The following is a 13,837-nucleotide window of genomic DNA, read 5'->3' as shown; positions in this document are numbered from 1 at the left end:
ACTAATAACACAGGCTCATCTGAGTGCTTTGAATTATCTTAACTGATAGTGATCCATATTTACAAAATGCTTGTCTGTCATTTCTGTTTTTGACTGTTTGGTGCCATCATGTCATTGAAAAAAGTTACAACCAGTGCTTAATTTAAGCCGGATCTTGCCAGATCCTGTTCCAGAAAATGTCAGATATTTGTGTTTTGTGTTCCAGTATTTTTTTAATGGATCTGTCATTAAATTGTGGGTGGTGAATACCTATGTGTGTATGTGTGTGAGAGAGAAAGAATGTAAATGAATGCAAGCCGGTGCAAGCGTAGGCTGTGTGGATTTTGCGCACACACACACACGACAGTATTCACCATGTGCGAGTAAAAGCAAAAGTCACGTTTAACTATTGGCCCTCAACAATATTTTCAGCCAATCTGCTTTCTTGTGTTCAGAATCACTTTCATTATTGTTTTGTGTGCAGTGAGCAGTGAAAATAAACCATGGCATAAGGGCCAACCTAAATAATATTTGTATTTTCAAAATGCTAAAGAGGCAGTCAAACATATTGTCATATTTTAAAACAACGAGTAAATCTGATAATGATCATGATCAAACGAGAGCTCGAGAAGACAAAACTGCATGAATAGATCAGGATAGCAGGGGACAGAAGCAAAACAATCTCAAGTCAGCCAGAAAACAGGCCAGAAGAGGTAACTGTGTGCTCTTCTTAAAGATTAGACAAAGTGAGTCATTTAAATATTATTTTTTCACTTGGCATATAAAAGTGAACTGAATAGTAATTGTTCATACAAATATATGTTTGTAGCTACATGTTTTTATTATCCAAGACTGACCTATAACGTTATATAGCACAAAATAATTAAAGACCATTCAGAAATGTGATGCTCTTTTTTTAGCCCTATCACAGTTTATTGACGTCATGTTCCGAGAAAACTGAAATTGTTTGGTGGACATTGGTCCCGGTAACTTTAATTTCCTGGTTTTGTTCTGGGAATTATTCACTTACAAATTAAGCACTGGTTACAACATAGGTTAGTTAGTGTATGTTCCATTCAGCTGTTTTCATTTCTGTCAGCTTTGCATTTAAATAGAAAATGAACTATAAAAACTACAACTATAAAACTATTATGGCTTACACAATGTTTTGTGTCTAATTCTTAAGTTTTGTGGGAAGTAGCTGTGTAATAAGCAGGATAAAGTTAATCTGGGTGGTTGTTTCTGCAGAATAAAGCTCTTCAACAAGACAAATTCCTGTTAAGCCAGTCTGGTTTTATTATGCATTAATAACCACCTGGATGTACTTTTTCCCTTATATCCCTCCCTCAACTGCTATATGATTAATTGGCAATAGATGCAATTTATTTTGCTCAAATATCAACTGCGTACATTTACCTTGATAATGGCAAATAGGGATTTGGTGTCATCCTCTGAGTGCTCCAGAATATAATCTACAGAAAAGAATTAAAAGATGCATTGGGGTGACTGTATAAAGAATGAAAGTGTGTGAAGTTAGATGCAATAAATGAGGAGCACTTACGAAGCAACTGTCTCATCACTTTGCAGACAGCCTCACGGTAGTTTTCTCTGGACTGATCTGTGGAAAAATCAGCAATGTCTTATGGGCTGTGAGGCTGATATCCTAATCTCTATCATCATGATACACTACCCATGTCTCTACTTGAACATTCATCACAACAACTTGAAATGGGCTTCATAAATATAGTTTGACTTTTTCAGTTGTGGCTTACCATAGTCAACACCGATGTACAGCTTTGTTTCCTCCAAATTAACCATGCTGGGCACACTGCACAGAAGAGAATTAAGAAGAAAATAAACTTTCATACTGAAGCACCATTTATCAAAAGTTTAAAGGTCAGTTTTATTTGATCAAACTGCATTTAATTGATCAAAAATACAGTAAAAACACTATTAAATGATAAATGTACTGTTTCCGACTGATGATTATTGAAATCAATTTAAGGACATGTTCAAACTTCTAATTTGATGCTCTCGGTTCAGTTGGCTTTTAAAAAATTATATATTTAGTCCTGAGCGTTTAACACTGGCATTTAACAACAAACCTACACGCATGAAGAGAAACTTGACTTGTCAGTTTATTACATTTATTTTGAAACAGAACTTATTAAGCATTTAAACAATTGACTATTTAAAGAGGTCAAATCAATCAAAGATTTTCTTTGAGGAGACATTTTGTTTTGGATCGATCACTCTTTCTGCATTGTGATTTGTTGTGCTGCTTCCAATGAATTTTGTTGATGATGTGGCTAGATTATATGTTTTTCTGGGATCTACTGATGTTCAGAAAGTTTAGAAAAACAGCATTTGTTTTAAACAAAATGTTGTTAACATCATTGTCTTTACTGTCTTTTCTGATCAATTTAATGTGGCTTTGCTAAAAATAAAAGCTGTAATGGTTTTAGGACTTACAGGCCAGTGACTGTAGACCCATCAAGAGGTGGAAGCATACTTCCAGCACCCAGTAGACAGTGTTGGACAATACACAGACTCTGAAGAACATCATCTCTGTTTAAAATGCAGAGTGATATCAGCTTTAGAAAAACAACACTGGTAAAACAATCACCAAAAACATGAAGTTTAAAAATTCAGACCTGCTCATTTCTTGCTCTCCCTGTGCATATCTTTGCAGGCGCTGTAGCTCTGGCTGCAGCAGAAGGTCCAGAACGTAGAACACAAAAGCGGTCTCCTCTGTGCTGGGTACGTGCCACTGAATCTCCAGATTCCAAAGGTCCCCTGGACGGCCCCAATCCTGCGAAACAAATTATGCATGAAAGAAAAGAGAATCCATAGGATCACAGGATATTGCTCCATTGTATTCACTAAGGTCCTGTTTAACCTGGTATTGGCATGCTAGTCAAGATGAATTATGACTACATATGTTCAGAAGTCATTGATATTACTTTCCTCTTATTGTGCCACACTATATGTCACTTTTAAATGAAGCAGGATGTATGAATACTACTGAATAAACAAGCCCATGTTATTTGCATTACATGCAAACAGGACATCAAAGGAACTAAATTGATTTAGATATCAATTGCATGCCATGTTTTGGTACAATGCAGCAATACATGCCATAAACAGCCCTTTTTTACCACAACACATCCTATAATGACCTCATGTAAGGTCACTTAGCTAAAAGTGGGTGATTTTTAGTGTCTATTTGAAAGTATTTTTATCATGTGAGCATTAACAATATGAAGACAGTTCAATCTAATGAATATTCAACTACCATGAAGTGGTTGAAAGTGGACAAGCTTAAATTGTTAAGACCTTGTTTATATTATTTGTGATTAGATTGACAAAAACACATTTTAATAACAGGTAAAAATGAGACCAAAGAAAAGTCGCAGTACCTTAATGGGCAAGTACTCTTGCAGGGGCCTGCTGAAGCCACCAGGGACACTGCAGTAGTCTGTGGGGTAGATGAGTGCTGTGGAACGCAGGACATGATGTAGTAGGTTGCAGGCCAGACTGTAGCCTTGCTTACAACGCAAGCGCAGGGTCAGCTGTAAAATCTGCACCAGCTGTGTGCGGTACGGGAGCAGCTTTTCCCCATCCACGCGAGTCACCTGAAGATTAGCGAGAGGCGTTGGCAGTGTGAGACACAGTAATGAGTGTTAGTGTCTAACAGATGGCTTGTAAGGTGACTGATTTGAACCTGTTTGGAGGTAGTGACTCCATTAATGCTTCTACAGGAATAAATACACTATAGAATAAAAACTGTATAAACGTATAAAGTCCATCCAAATTTTATACCATGATTTTCTCATTATCACTCCATGGTGCTTGTTTTTTTTCTTCTGCAAAATTTAAAATGTAATATAATGTAATATAATATAATATAATATAATATAATATAATATAATATAATATAATATAATATAATATAATATAATATAATATAATATAAAAGCTGCACTATATTGGAAAAATCTGACATTGCGTTATTTTTTGCGATATATATTGCGATATGAATACAATTTTACCAAATTGTTTGAATATCCATATTTGTGAATGAAGAAAAATAATTTATTTAGATTGGTTGTGGTGATTTTGTAAGGTGTGAATCATGTTTAAAAATATATATATAATAATAAATAAATAAATAAATAAATAAAATTGCAAGAATAATTACAATCGAGCAAAGAAAAAATAAAATAAACATATCTTTATGGTTTTCCAGAGAATCAAACAGTATTCAGATAAAGAAATTTAATATTGCAATGTAAAAAAACACTGTGTAGTCTTCATTGCATTCAGTGCATTTTTTCTACATTAAAGTTAATAATCTTTTATGTTATTGTGCCTGGAAGCTTTACACTTTTTTTAAATGTCTTTATAACACATGTAAGTGATAATGTTTCACTCTGTTATGGTTATTTGTTGCAATGACTCCACAAATCTCATGTGTTCTCAATTTTCTTTTCAATGGATTAAAGTCATTTAAAAAACAAAAAAAAGCTGTTGAAATAAAAGAAATCCTTTTACTTTTGTGCCATTTAGGAGCCATGTGCACCCACTGATAGGTAAAGACTGCTCTCTCTCTCTCTCTCTAAGGTTGCTTTATTGGCTTGACATTTACAGTATTGCCAAAGCAAAGCAGCTTAAGTAAAATCCAAATTGCGGACATTTTAGGAGATTTAGAAACTGTGGTCGGACACATTTTGGTGGAAAAGGTGTGTCTCTGTAGAGCACATGAGATTGTCTGTGTGAGTGACAGATTGTGCACACAGAACCAACAATAGGAAACAAAGCGAGAGAAGATTTTCCACTGGTTAATCAATGGCGAATTTTTGGCTCAATTAGATGGATACAAAAAAAAGTGTAAAAGGAAGATAATAATAGTATTATTCATGTGTCACCACCAAATATACTTGGGTGGCCGTTAATATACCTGGGCAATCCGCACTGCACTATGAAACCTAAACAATTTGATTAACAACGTTCATATTTTTAACATTATGCAGAACAAATATAAGTCATGAAGGTTTTGAATGACATGAGGGCAAGTAAATGATGACAGGATTTTTTATTTTGGCTGAACTATTTCTTTAAGTCTGTTGCTAAACTGATGACTTTATAATCTAATAAGCATAAAACACACAGCATGCATTTTTTAGATCAATAATTTTCACGGTTGAATGAAAAGCTTATCATTGTAATTTGCAGTGCATTAAAGGATTGAATTATCTGCACATTCATGAATAATACATATGATGCTGACTCCAAAGAATCACGGTACAAGGTATATAATAATGCCTACTATACAGAACAGTCCCAAAGTCAGGACAAAGGCTATGATGGGTAACAATGCCTAATTAACATGATTCTGTGATGCAGCTTTTCAAATATTTCATATGCATTATAATACAGTGGTCTTTTCACCTCAGACAGAAGCTGTAGGTTCCAGAGCAGTTCTTTATCCAGTTCTTCCTCATTTGAAACATCTTCATCTAAAAAAACAAAAAACACAACCAAAAAAACTCAAGTGAGGATGCTGACATGCTCTCAGTATGGCACAGAATGTGGTTTTATTTTCTTGTACGCACTGGCAGTTAGATGAGTAATGGCGTTACAGCAGTGCGGTACAAACAGCCTGAGAGACTCAGCAGGGTGACACTGAAACAAAGCAGAGGACAGTTGAATCAATGCGGTCTCGGAGTCATGTTTGCTTGCATGCAATGGGAAAAGACACTACCTTAGAAGCCGCTCTGCACATGTCTGCCACCATTCTGCCTGCGACACGAGTCTCAAAGATGTTGGTGGTGGCGAAGTTGAAGACTTTTTCGAGAGCCACCTATAGGTAATAACACCTCATATGAGTCACCCACACACACACACCTTACTGAGAGAAGATCCTACAGAAATACATCTAATATAATCCTTAAGAAATGAATGTGATTTGATGCTCAAGAAATGAATAATTATAGTTATATCTTATTGCCATCAATGATAAATGCTTTTATGTTGCTTAGTATTTTTGAAAGTGCTGAAATATGGTTAGCTACATGATGGCTGCATTCACACTGCAGATCCTGATGGTCAATTCAGTTTTTTTTGACAGGCTTGAGTCGTCTTTTAAAAGTTACCTGTATTCGATTGTCTGCATTTACACTGCACATGACAAAGACGCAATGACCAGGAAAAAAAAAAAAGAGTGGGTGCTGACTGACAGCTCATAAAGAAGGAGTCTTCATTCCTGTACTTAATCTGTTCACAGGGTTTAATTTTATTTAACTCTTTTGATAATTTATTTTACTTTAGTTTTTGACAGAAAAGTTCTCATTTGGCCATCTTCTTTTAATCTAGGCTTTTTTAAAATAGTAGGCATCTTAATGTAAGGTCCATGGAGTGATTTATGCACTTGATGTACGCAACAGTTTTTATTAGCTTATATTGTTTATGTATTGGATGTTTCTCTCTCGTTAATGTGCTCAATCCTTTAAGGTGCACTCCTTAAAAATACTTTTTGACTCATGCTTGCATTGGATAATATACGGACACATCTCTGATAAATAGTAATAAGCTATTAAAATAATAATGATAGCCAATGGATAAAAGGTCAACCAGGTGGTTACGATGCTTGTTTAAATACCTGTTGGTTGATATCATTCATTATAGTTATTAATGATGTGCAACTTGCATCGACAGGTGAAAATCTGTTCTACCTGCTTACACTGCAGACAAGGATCCGATTATTTTTGGATACATTTTTACATATGAACATAGCCTGAGTCTCTTATTGTAAAAAAAAAATAATAATAATCTGAATTGAGTCAGCTGAACCATGCAGTGTAAATGCAGCCAATGAATATCTTTATTGCCTTTTTGGATTCAGTGCATTGTTGTTGAATTAAAAAATATAGTTTACCCAAAAAATGACAATTATGATTCACTGATTCTTCCATTTAAAAAAATACTTACACTTGAATTGCTCCAAAACAGTAAGAGATTTTTATTGAATTTACTGTTGAACACAAAAAAGAAGATATCCAGAAGAATTCTGGAAACCAGCATGCAACCACTGAGATCCACAGTAGGAAAAGCAATGGTTATTGATTTCCAGCATTCTTCAGAATAGCTTCTGTGTTTTTTTTCAACAGATCAAAATGGAATGAAATCAGTCAAGAGTAATGAGATGAATTTCATTATGAGAGAATTTTAATTTTCGAGTGAACTAACCCTTTAATGGAAAATATAAGTACAGCAAAATTATATATGATAAGTCAAAAAACTTTGTATTTGTGTGTAGTCACAATGCTTAATCTTTCTGCAAAAACACTATCAGATTTGATTGGCACAACAACTGAGTTGTTTTTAAACCATTTATAAATGCATTTCAAAATTTATGAGGAAAGAAAACGAGCCAATTAAATAAGCAAGTAAAATGCTACCAAAACCTTGAATGTCTCAAAGGAGCACTGTGTCAGAATGGTGCTGAAGGTACAGTAGGTGAAATAGCTTACACTTGACTTGCTGCAAAACAGTTAGGTTTTTTCTTGTGTTTTTGTTGTTCTGTTGAACACAAAAGAAGATAGCCTGAAGAATGTTGGAAACCAGAAACCACTAAGATTCATAGTTGGAAAAGAAAAAACTACCAATTTCCAACATTCTTCAGAATAGCTTTTTTTTGTTCAACAGATCAAAACAACTCAAACTGTTTTGGAAAAAGCCAAGAATGATTAAATTATGAGAGAATGTTCATTTTTGAGAGAACTATCCCTTTTATAGAGAGTGCAGCAAAATTATCTACTGAAAGTCAAAACAACTTGAAACATGGTGACTACACACAAATACTATCATTCTGTGCAACACGCTGTCAAATTTGATGGGCAAAAAAAAAAACATTTATGATTGCATTTCAAAATGTATGAGGAAAGAAAACGAGCCCAATTATTAGGTTACAAGAACTAGCAGTATTTCAACTAAACAAAGCATTAAAATGCTATTAAAACCTTGAATATCTCCATGGAGCACTGTGTCAGAATGGTGCTGAAGGTAGAAGAAAGGCCCAGCTCTACCAGACTTTCTAAATGAGTCATTTTCTCTGTCTCTGTCTCTTCGCGCGTCTGCTCCAGTGTACTGCTGTCAATCAATGCAAAACACCTACAGGCATACAAAACAGGGCATAAGCCACAAAAATAAAGCTTATACTTTTTTTAAAAAAACACACACAAACACACACACACACACACACACACCACACACACCACACACACCACACACACCACACACACACACACCACACACAAAATGACTCACCTGTCCATAAACTGCAAAACAAAGTCTTCAAACTCTGCAGAAGCTGAACACAACTCTCTCTCCATCTACAAGAAGAAAAAAAAGTTTATAAACAAATACAGAATAAGCTGCCTTTTTTATCATCTGACCCACAGAGTGGCTTCATTTCCAAATGAATGACGTGTATATTGAACATCCTGCACACACATTTGTATTGGTGCCAAATTAGAGAGACACATGAGTTTTTTTTAGACCATCACCCATGTTTGCTTGGCTTTAAATACATTTGTTGAGGTCTAACGTTTATAATAAATGTTGTTTACATTGAAGACCACTCCTATTTTTTAGTCCTTATTTTATTCTGAATACTTACATTTTACAAATTAATTACGTTACATTTTTTAAATTTGTAGCAAAATAAGAGAAACTAAAAATGTGTTTATAATGCAAGTGTTTTGTTTAATTTAGAGAAACCAAATTACAAATGGAATTTATTAACACTGGAATTTTTAGAAATTATTATGATGTGTCAGGGTTCAGCGCTAGGGATTTTTTATACTTGCCCTGCCAAAATTTTCTCTTGCCCCACCAAAAAAAGAAGTTAGCCATTTACTTATTCAGCATAACTTTTCTTTAAATACAACTGACAATTTAAAAATGATTTAATTCAAATACAATACTGATTAGATTAATTAAAGCGAACCCACCAAAATGCCTAATTTTAGAAACCGGCTCATTACATCAGTCTATAATACTGTCAATATTTTTATTTTTCATTTATTTGTAAACCTAGATTTAAAATGCATTTCACTTCTTGTTTTTGCTTGATCCATGAAGGTAATAATCATATTAGCCTACGTTTTAATCAATTATGGCCTTTGAGTTTTTTTTAAGATGAAGACTAAGAATGCAGGGGATCATGCAGGGGAACTGCAGTCAGATCATGAAGCAATGTTGATCTTTCTTTCGAGGTGTCGAAATGAAGAAAACAAATGAGCAAAACAAATGGTCTAATACAAAATATAAGATTAAAATATGGAATAATTATCAAATGGTAATTTCGGTAAGTTTTTTTTTTTTCGGTCAACGGATAAACAGCATTTTTTCACTTTTATATTAGACTGAAATGCACATTTGCCGGTAAAAATGACACCCTGCCCTACTCATCATTCCCTCTTCATATAGCTGTATATATGGCTATTACGCAACCATAATACACTGTGATATAGCCTGGTTCAGTAAATTGTTTTGTTTCACTACAATTGATCCGCTCAATCGAGCCAAGACCACCTCATTCTGGCGATCTCAGACCGATTGATTTGGTGCGGACTCGAGCACGATTGCAGAATTCACATATGCCACGAACCGCTCTTGATGGGCAAACGAGAAAGGTTCCAAAACAAACGTCTGGGGATAAAAGCACGCAATTGACAAACAGTCGCAGCCAAATTAACTTTAGTGACAAGGCAGCACTGGCCCCTATAGGACCAGTAACCATTCTGTATACTGTCCGGAAGGTCTTGCACGCTGGCCCCGGGCCAGCAGTCAGTCCTTATTGTTGAGCCCTGTGTGTGCTGGCCAAATACAAATTGCCAATACTGTGAAATATTTCCCAAAATATGTTTAACAGAGCAGGAGTTGTTCACAGTACGTCCTACAATATTTTTTTCCTCTGAAAAAAGTCTTATTGACCCTTTTCACAAGACGTTTAACGCGTTTAACGGTCATCATAATCTTAAATCCTTAAAAGTTTTTAATATTTAGATTTTTTTTTTAGTATGAACATTTATGGATGTATTATATCATCTTTGCATCAAATCACGAAAAAATGACTGGTTATGCTGTTTTTAATGCAGTGTCTAGGGGACAGGACAGTAAATTTGATGTTATTCTCTCCTCTGGCTGTCGTTATCAGTCTCACACAATTTTTTCCTGAAAGTCTTGATAACACCATCGCAGAGTTTTGCTTCTATTATTTCCTCAAATATTGTTGTAAAAAATTATTCATTGTATTCTCCCATTCACTGCGCTCTAAGTTTACCCAGCTATGATGCCTTCCACTACTGACAAACGCAGAAAAGTGAAAAGAGTCTATTTGTTTTATTTCAGCTAGAATAAAAGGAGTTTTTAATTTTTTTAAGACCATTTAAAGGTCAATACTAATTGCATAATAATATAATCCTTAAGCATTTTTTTTCAGTTGTCTACAGAACAAACCACTATACAATGATTTGCCTAATTGCCCTAACTTAATTTAGTCTTAATTAGCTTAATAAGCCTAATAAATTTAGTTAAGCATTAAAATCGCACTTTAATTTTTATTTATTTTATTTCTTTTTTTTTTTTTTCCAGATAATGCTTGTTATATTTGTGGATTGTTTTGTTGGGGCTAGATAGGATTGTATATGGTGTGTGGGTTGCTGCAAAACTTAAAATGCTGTTTGCAAGAATAGAAATTCCATGACGAATACTAATTCTAGGATTTTAAAAAATATATAGTAAAATATTACTGTCATCATGGCAAGGATAAAAGAGATCAGCTATTAGAAATGAGTTGTTAAATCGATTGTGTTTAGAAATGTGTTGAAAAAATCTTTGCAATAAACAGAAATTGAGGAAAAAATATACAGGGGAGCTAATAATTCTGACTTCAACTGTACATATGTACACACATTAACATATACATCAACATATCATTTCAGGTTTTTACCTCTGTCAAGTCATTCTTGTCGTGGAGGGCTGATGAACAGTCCACTAAAGGCACTAAAGTAGTGAAAGTAGCAATGAACTGGAACGTGATCTAAAATCAATAAAAATAAAAAATAGCGGTCAAACAGAGTATTAAATTAGAAGAAAATAATTTCTAAGTTGTCATAATTTGATTTATTTCTTATTTCTCTATATTTATTAGCTCTTTATGTGTGTAATTCACAGTTTAACCCACCATGCATTTGCTGAAGTCATTAGGGTCGACTCCAGGCAGTGCTCTCATAAGCAGAGGCAGGACGTGCGCAGGGCCTTCAGGATAATGTCGGCCGCCGCTGAGAAGACTGCGAGCCATGCCAATCATGCAGCTGAGAGTGGCAGTAAGCTGGTGTGGCTCTGTCAGTGTCTCCATAGCAGGATACGTCCTGCAGGGGGAAGCAGAGTCACACATTATACACAGTGGCTTTTAGTTGGTTCTTCCTTTACAAACAGACCAGCTCCTGCTTTAACACTTAATTCCAAGATGACTGCTTACAGAGTCTATTTACAAAGACTGGATTTGAAAACCCTGAAAGTGAATAAAGGAAGGTACTATATGGCATACGGTAAAGTTTTAAGGTTTAAAAATCCTACTCAATCATCAACATGATCAAACATTTGCTGAAAAAAACCATAGTATGTAAACATCTACAAGCCTTTTAACTCACTCCTTTTAGATATTCCTTTATTCACTCTTCTTCTTCATTCTTTTATATCACATTTTACCTGTTTTTCTGTTTTGTTTTGACGCATTTTTATTATTTGTTTTTATTTTTATTTTACTTGTTTCTTTTATTCTTGTTTATGTAAAGCACTTTGAATTGCCATTGTGTATGAAATGTGCTATATAAATAAACTTGCCTTGCCTTGCCTTACCTTTATTTATCAGGGGTCACCATAGCAGAATGAACTAATAGTTACTCTGGTATGTTTTACTGGTTAATACCTTTCCTTTTTCTTTTTGTTTTTATGCATTTTTTATGAATTAAATATGATATATTAGTTAATGTTAATTACAATTATTTATGTGTATGTTTTGCTCCTCACATCTTATTAAAAAACTTATTTGATATAATCTTATGAATAAATAATATTAGGAAATAACATCATTATAATGTATATTTAAAAGCTTTTCTTGCAAGCAACCTTTTACTGTTATTTCTAAGAACTCACTTATTTACATTACAAGCAATCAAAGTTTTATCTTCTGTTTTCTGTATGCAAAAAAAATCATATTTAGCTAAGTTTGAGCCTAAAAATAAAAATATAAGCTCATTATTTCCCTATATTACACTACATTAGTCAACGAAAAACCATAAAAATTTTCTTATCATATTTGTCTAAAGGTAAAATAAAATTTCTGACTGCTATTTCATGTCAGAATTTACATGGTTAAGACTTTATACAAAAACTAAATTTGAATAACTGTAAAAAAAAAAAAAAAAAAAAAAATGTTACTTTCAATCAGCTATTTAACATAAGCCATTGTTTAAACAGCTATTTAACACATATGGAACTTGTCTGATTGTAGTCTAGTTGTAGTCTTTGTAGTCCGTCAACTCTCATGCCTTTGTCATTAAAAGCAACCAGACTACAGGTGCACATGTGAAATAAAGCTAATAATATTGTAAAATACAGGGTTCCCACTCTTTAATGAACAGCAGATTAAAGAACTTTCAAATTACATCAATTATATGCAGTTTGATTAATAAAAGCATTTTTATTAATGACTTTTCAAATTTGCAATTTGCACCCCCCACATGTGTTTTCTTAACATTTCACTTAAACTTAATATTCATTCAATAATTTTCCTTTGGCTTAGCCCCTTATTTATCAGGGGTCACCACAGCATAATGAACCGCTAAATATTCCGGCATATGTTTTATGCAGCAGATGTCTTTCCAGCTGCAACCCAATAACACAAAACACCCATTTACTCTCACAGTGACACACACACACACACACACACACACACACACACACACACACACACACACACACACACACACACACACACACACACGGGCCAATTTAGTTAATCCATTTCACCTGTACCGCATGTCTTTGAACTGTAAGGGGAAACAATAGTACCCAGAGGAAACCCACATGAACAAAGGGAGAACATGCAAACTACACACAGAAATGACAACTGGCCCAGTTGGAACTGGCTGAGATGTGGCAGTGTTAACCACTGAGCCCCCATGCCACCTACGCTTAATATTTACATAAAAAAATGTGCTAATAATGATGACGTTTTGAATGTTTATTTTCATTTAAAAAAAAAATGTGCAAAACTTTTCATGTTCATGTTTTCATGTCATCTTCAAAGAACTCTAAGAAAATGTGTTTAATTCAATACAAGCAATAGTCAAATGTGGTTTCTGAAACTTTGATAAAATGTGTGTTGTCATAGTTCTTGTACAGGATTTAAATTGAAGATTTGTAAATTAAGAATTTTCCATTTTTTCCATTCTGTTTATGACAGCATCACAGTACAATAGTTGAAATACCACAATAAACAAATCTCATTTCACATTTAATTCAAGCACTGACAATAACCCATGTTTGTTTTAAGTACTTTCTAGGACTTGAATACATATGCCTAAAATTCAAGTACTTTCAATAAGTGTGGGAACCCTGTGAATAACATTTAATTACTTTACACAGACCGATCATTTTGCTTTACAAAACCTTAATGTGTCATCAGAAGTCGTGGCTATTGATTTGCACTTGTTTGTATGCCTTTATTTTTTATCTAAAAAACTTATCCGTTCACTGCCATTGTATGAATCATCAAGGATCACAC

The 13,837-nt window shown here is 34.1% G+C and overlaps 1 protein-coding gene across 2 annotated transcripts in view; it reads right to left on the bottom strand.

Annotated features, from left to right (window-relative positions):
- psme4b (proteasome activator subunit 4b) overlaps positions 1 to 13,837 on the bottom strand; it is a 61,814-nt gene that overhangs the window by 26,737 nt on the left and 21,240 nt on the right. For both annotated transcript variants that reach the window (XM_087275100.1, NM_001191020.2), the window contains 13 exon segments: positions 11,231 to 11,417; positions 10,997 to 11,086; positions 8,308 to 8,372; positions 8,001 to 8,151; positions 5,744 to 5,842; positions 5,595 to 5,664; positions 5,431 to 5,498; positions 3,399 to 3,614; positions 2,634 to 2,791; positions 2,452 to 2,547; positions 1,752 to 1,807; positions 1,541 to 1,597; positions 1,396 to 1,451 (listed from right to left, as the gene is read on the bottom strand). In XM_087275100.1, the coding sequence (XP_087131226.1) occupies positions 1,396 to 1,451; positions 1,541 to 1,597; positions 1,752 to 1,807; positions 2,452 to 2,547; positions 2,634 to 2,791; positions 3,399 to 3,614; positions 5,431 to 5,498; positions 5,595 to 5,664; positions 5,744 to 5,842; positions 8,001 to 8,151; positions 8,308 to 8,372; positions 10,997 to 11,086; positions 11,231 to 11,417 (1,369 nt within the window).

This window comes from Danio rerio, chromosome 12 (assembly GCF_052040795.2).
Source record: "Danio rerio strain M-AB ecotype USA chromosome 12, GRCz13ab, whole genome shotgun sequence".
NCBI classification, from domain to species: domain Eukaryota; kingdom Metazoa; phylum Chordata; class Actinopteri; order Cypriniformes; family Danionidae; genus Danio; species Danio rerio.
Note: the sequence above shows the minus strand (reverse complement) of the source record. Positions and strands in the feature narration are given on the sequence as shown.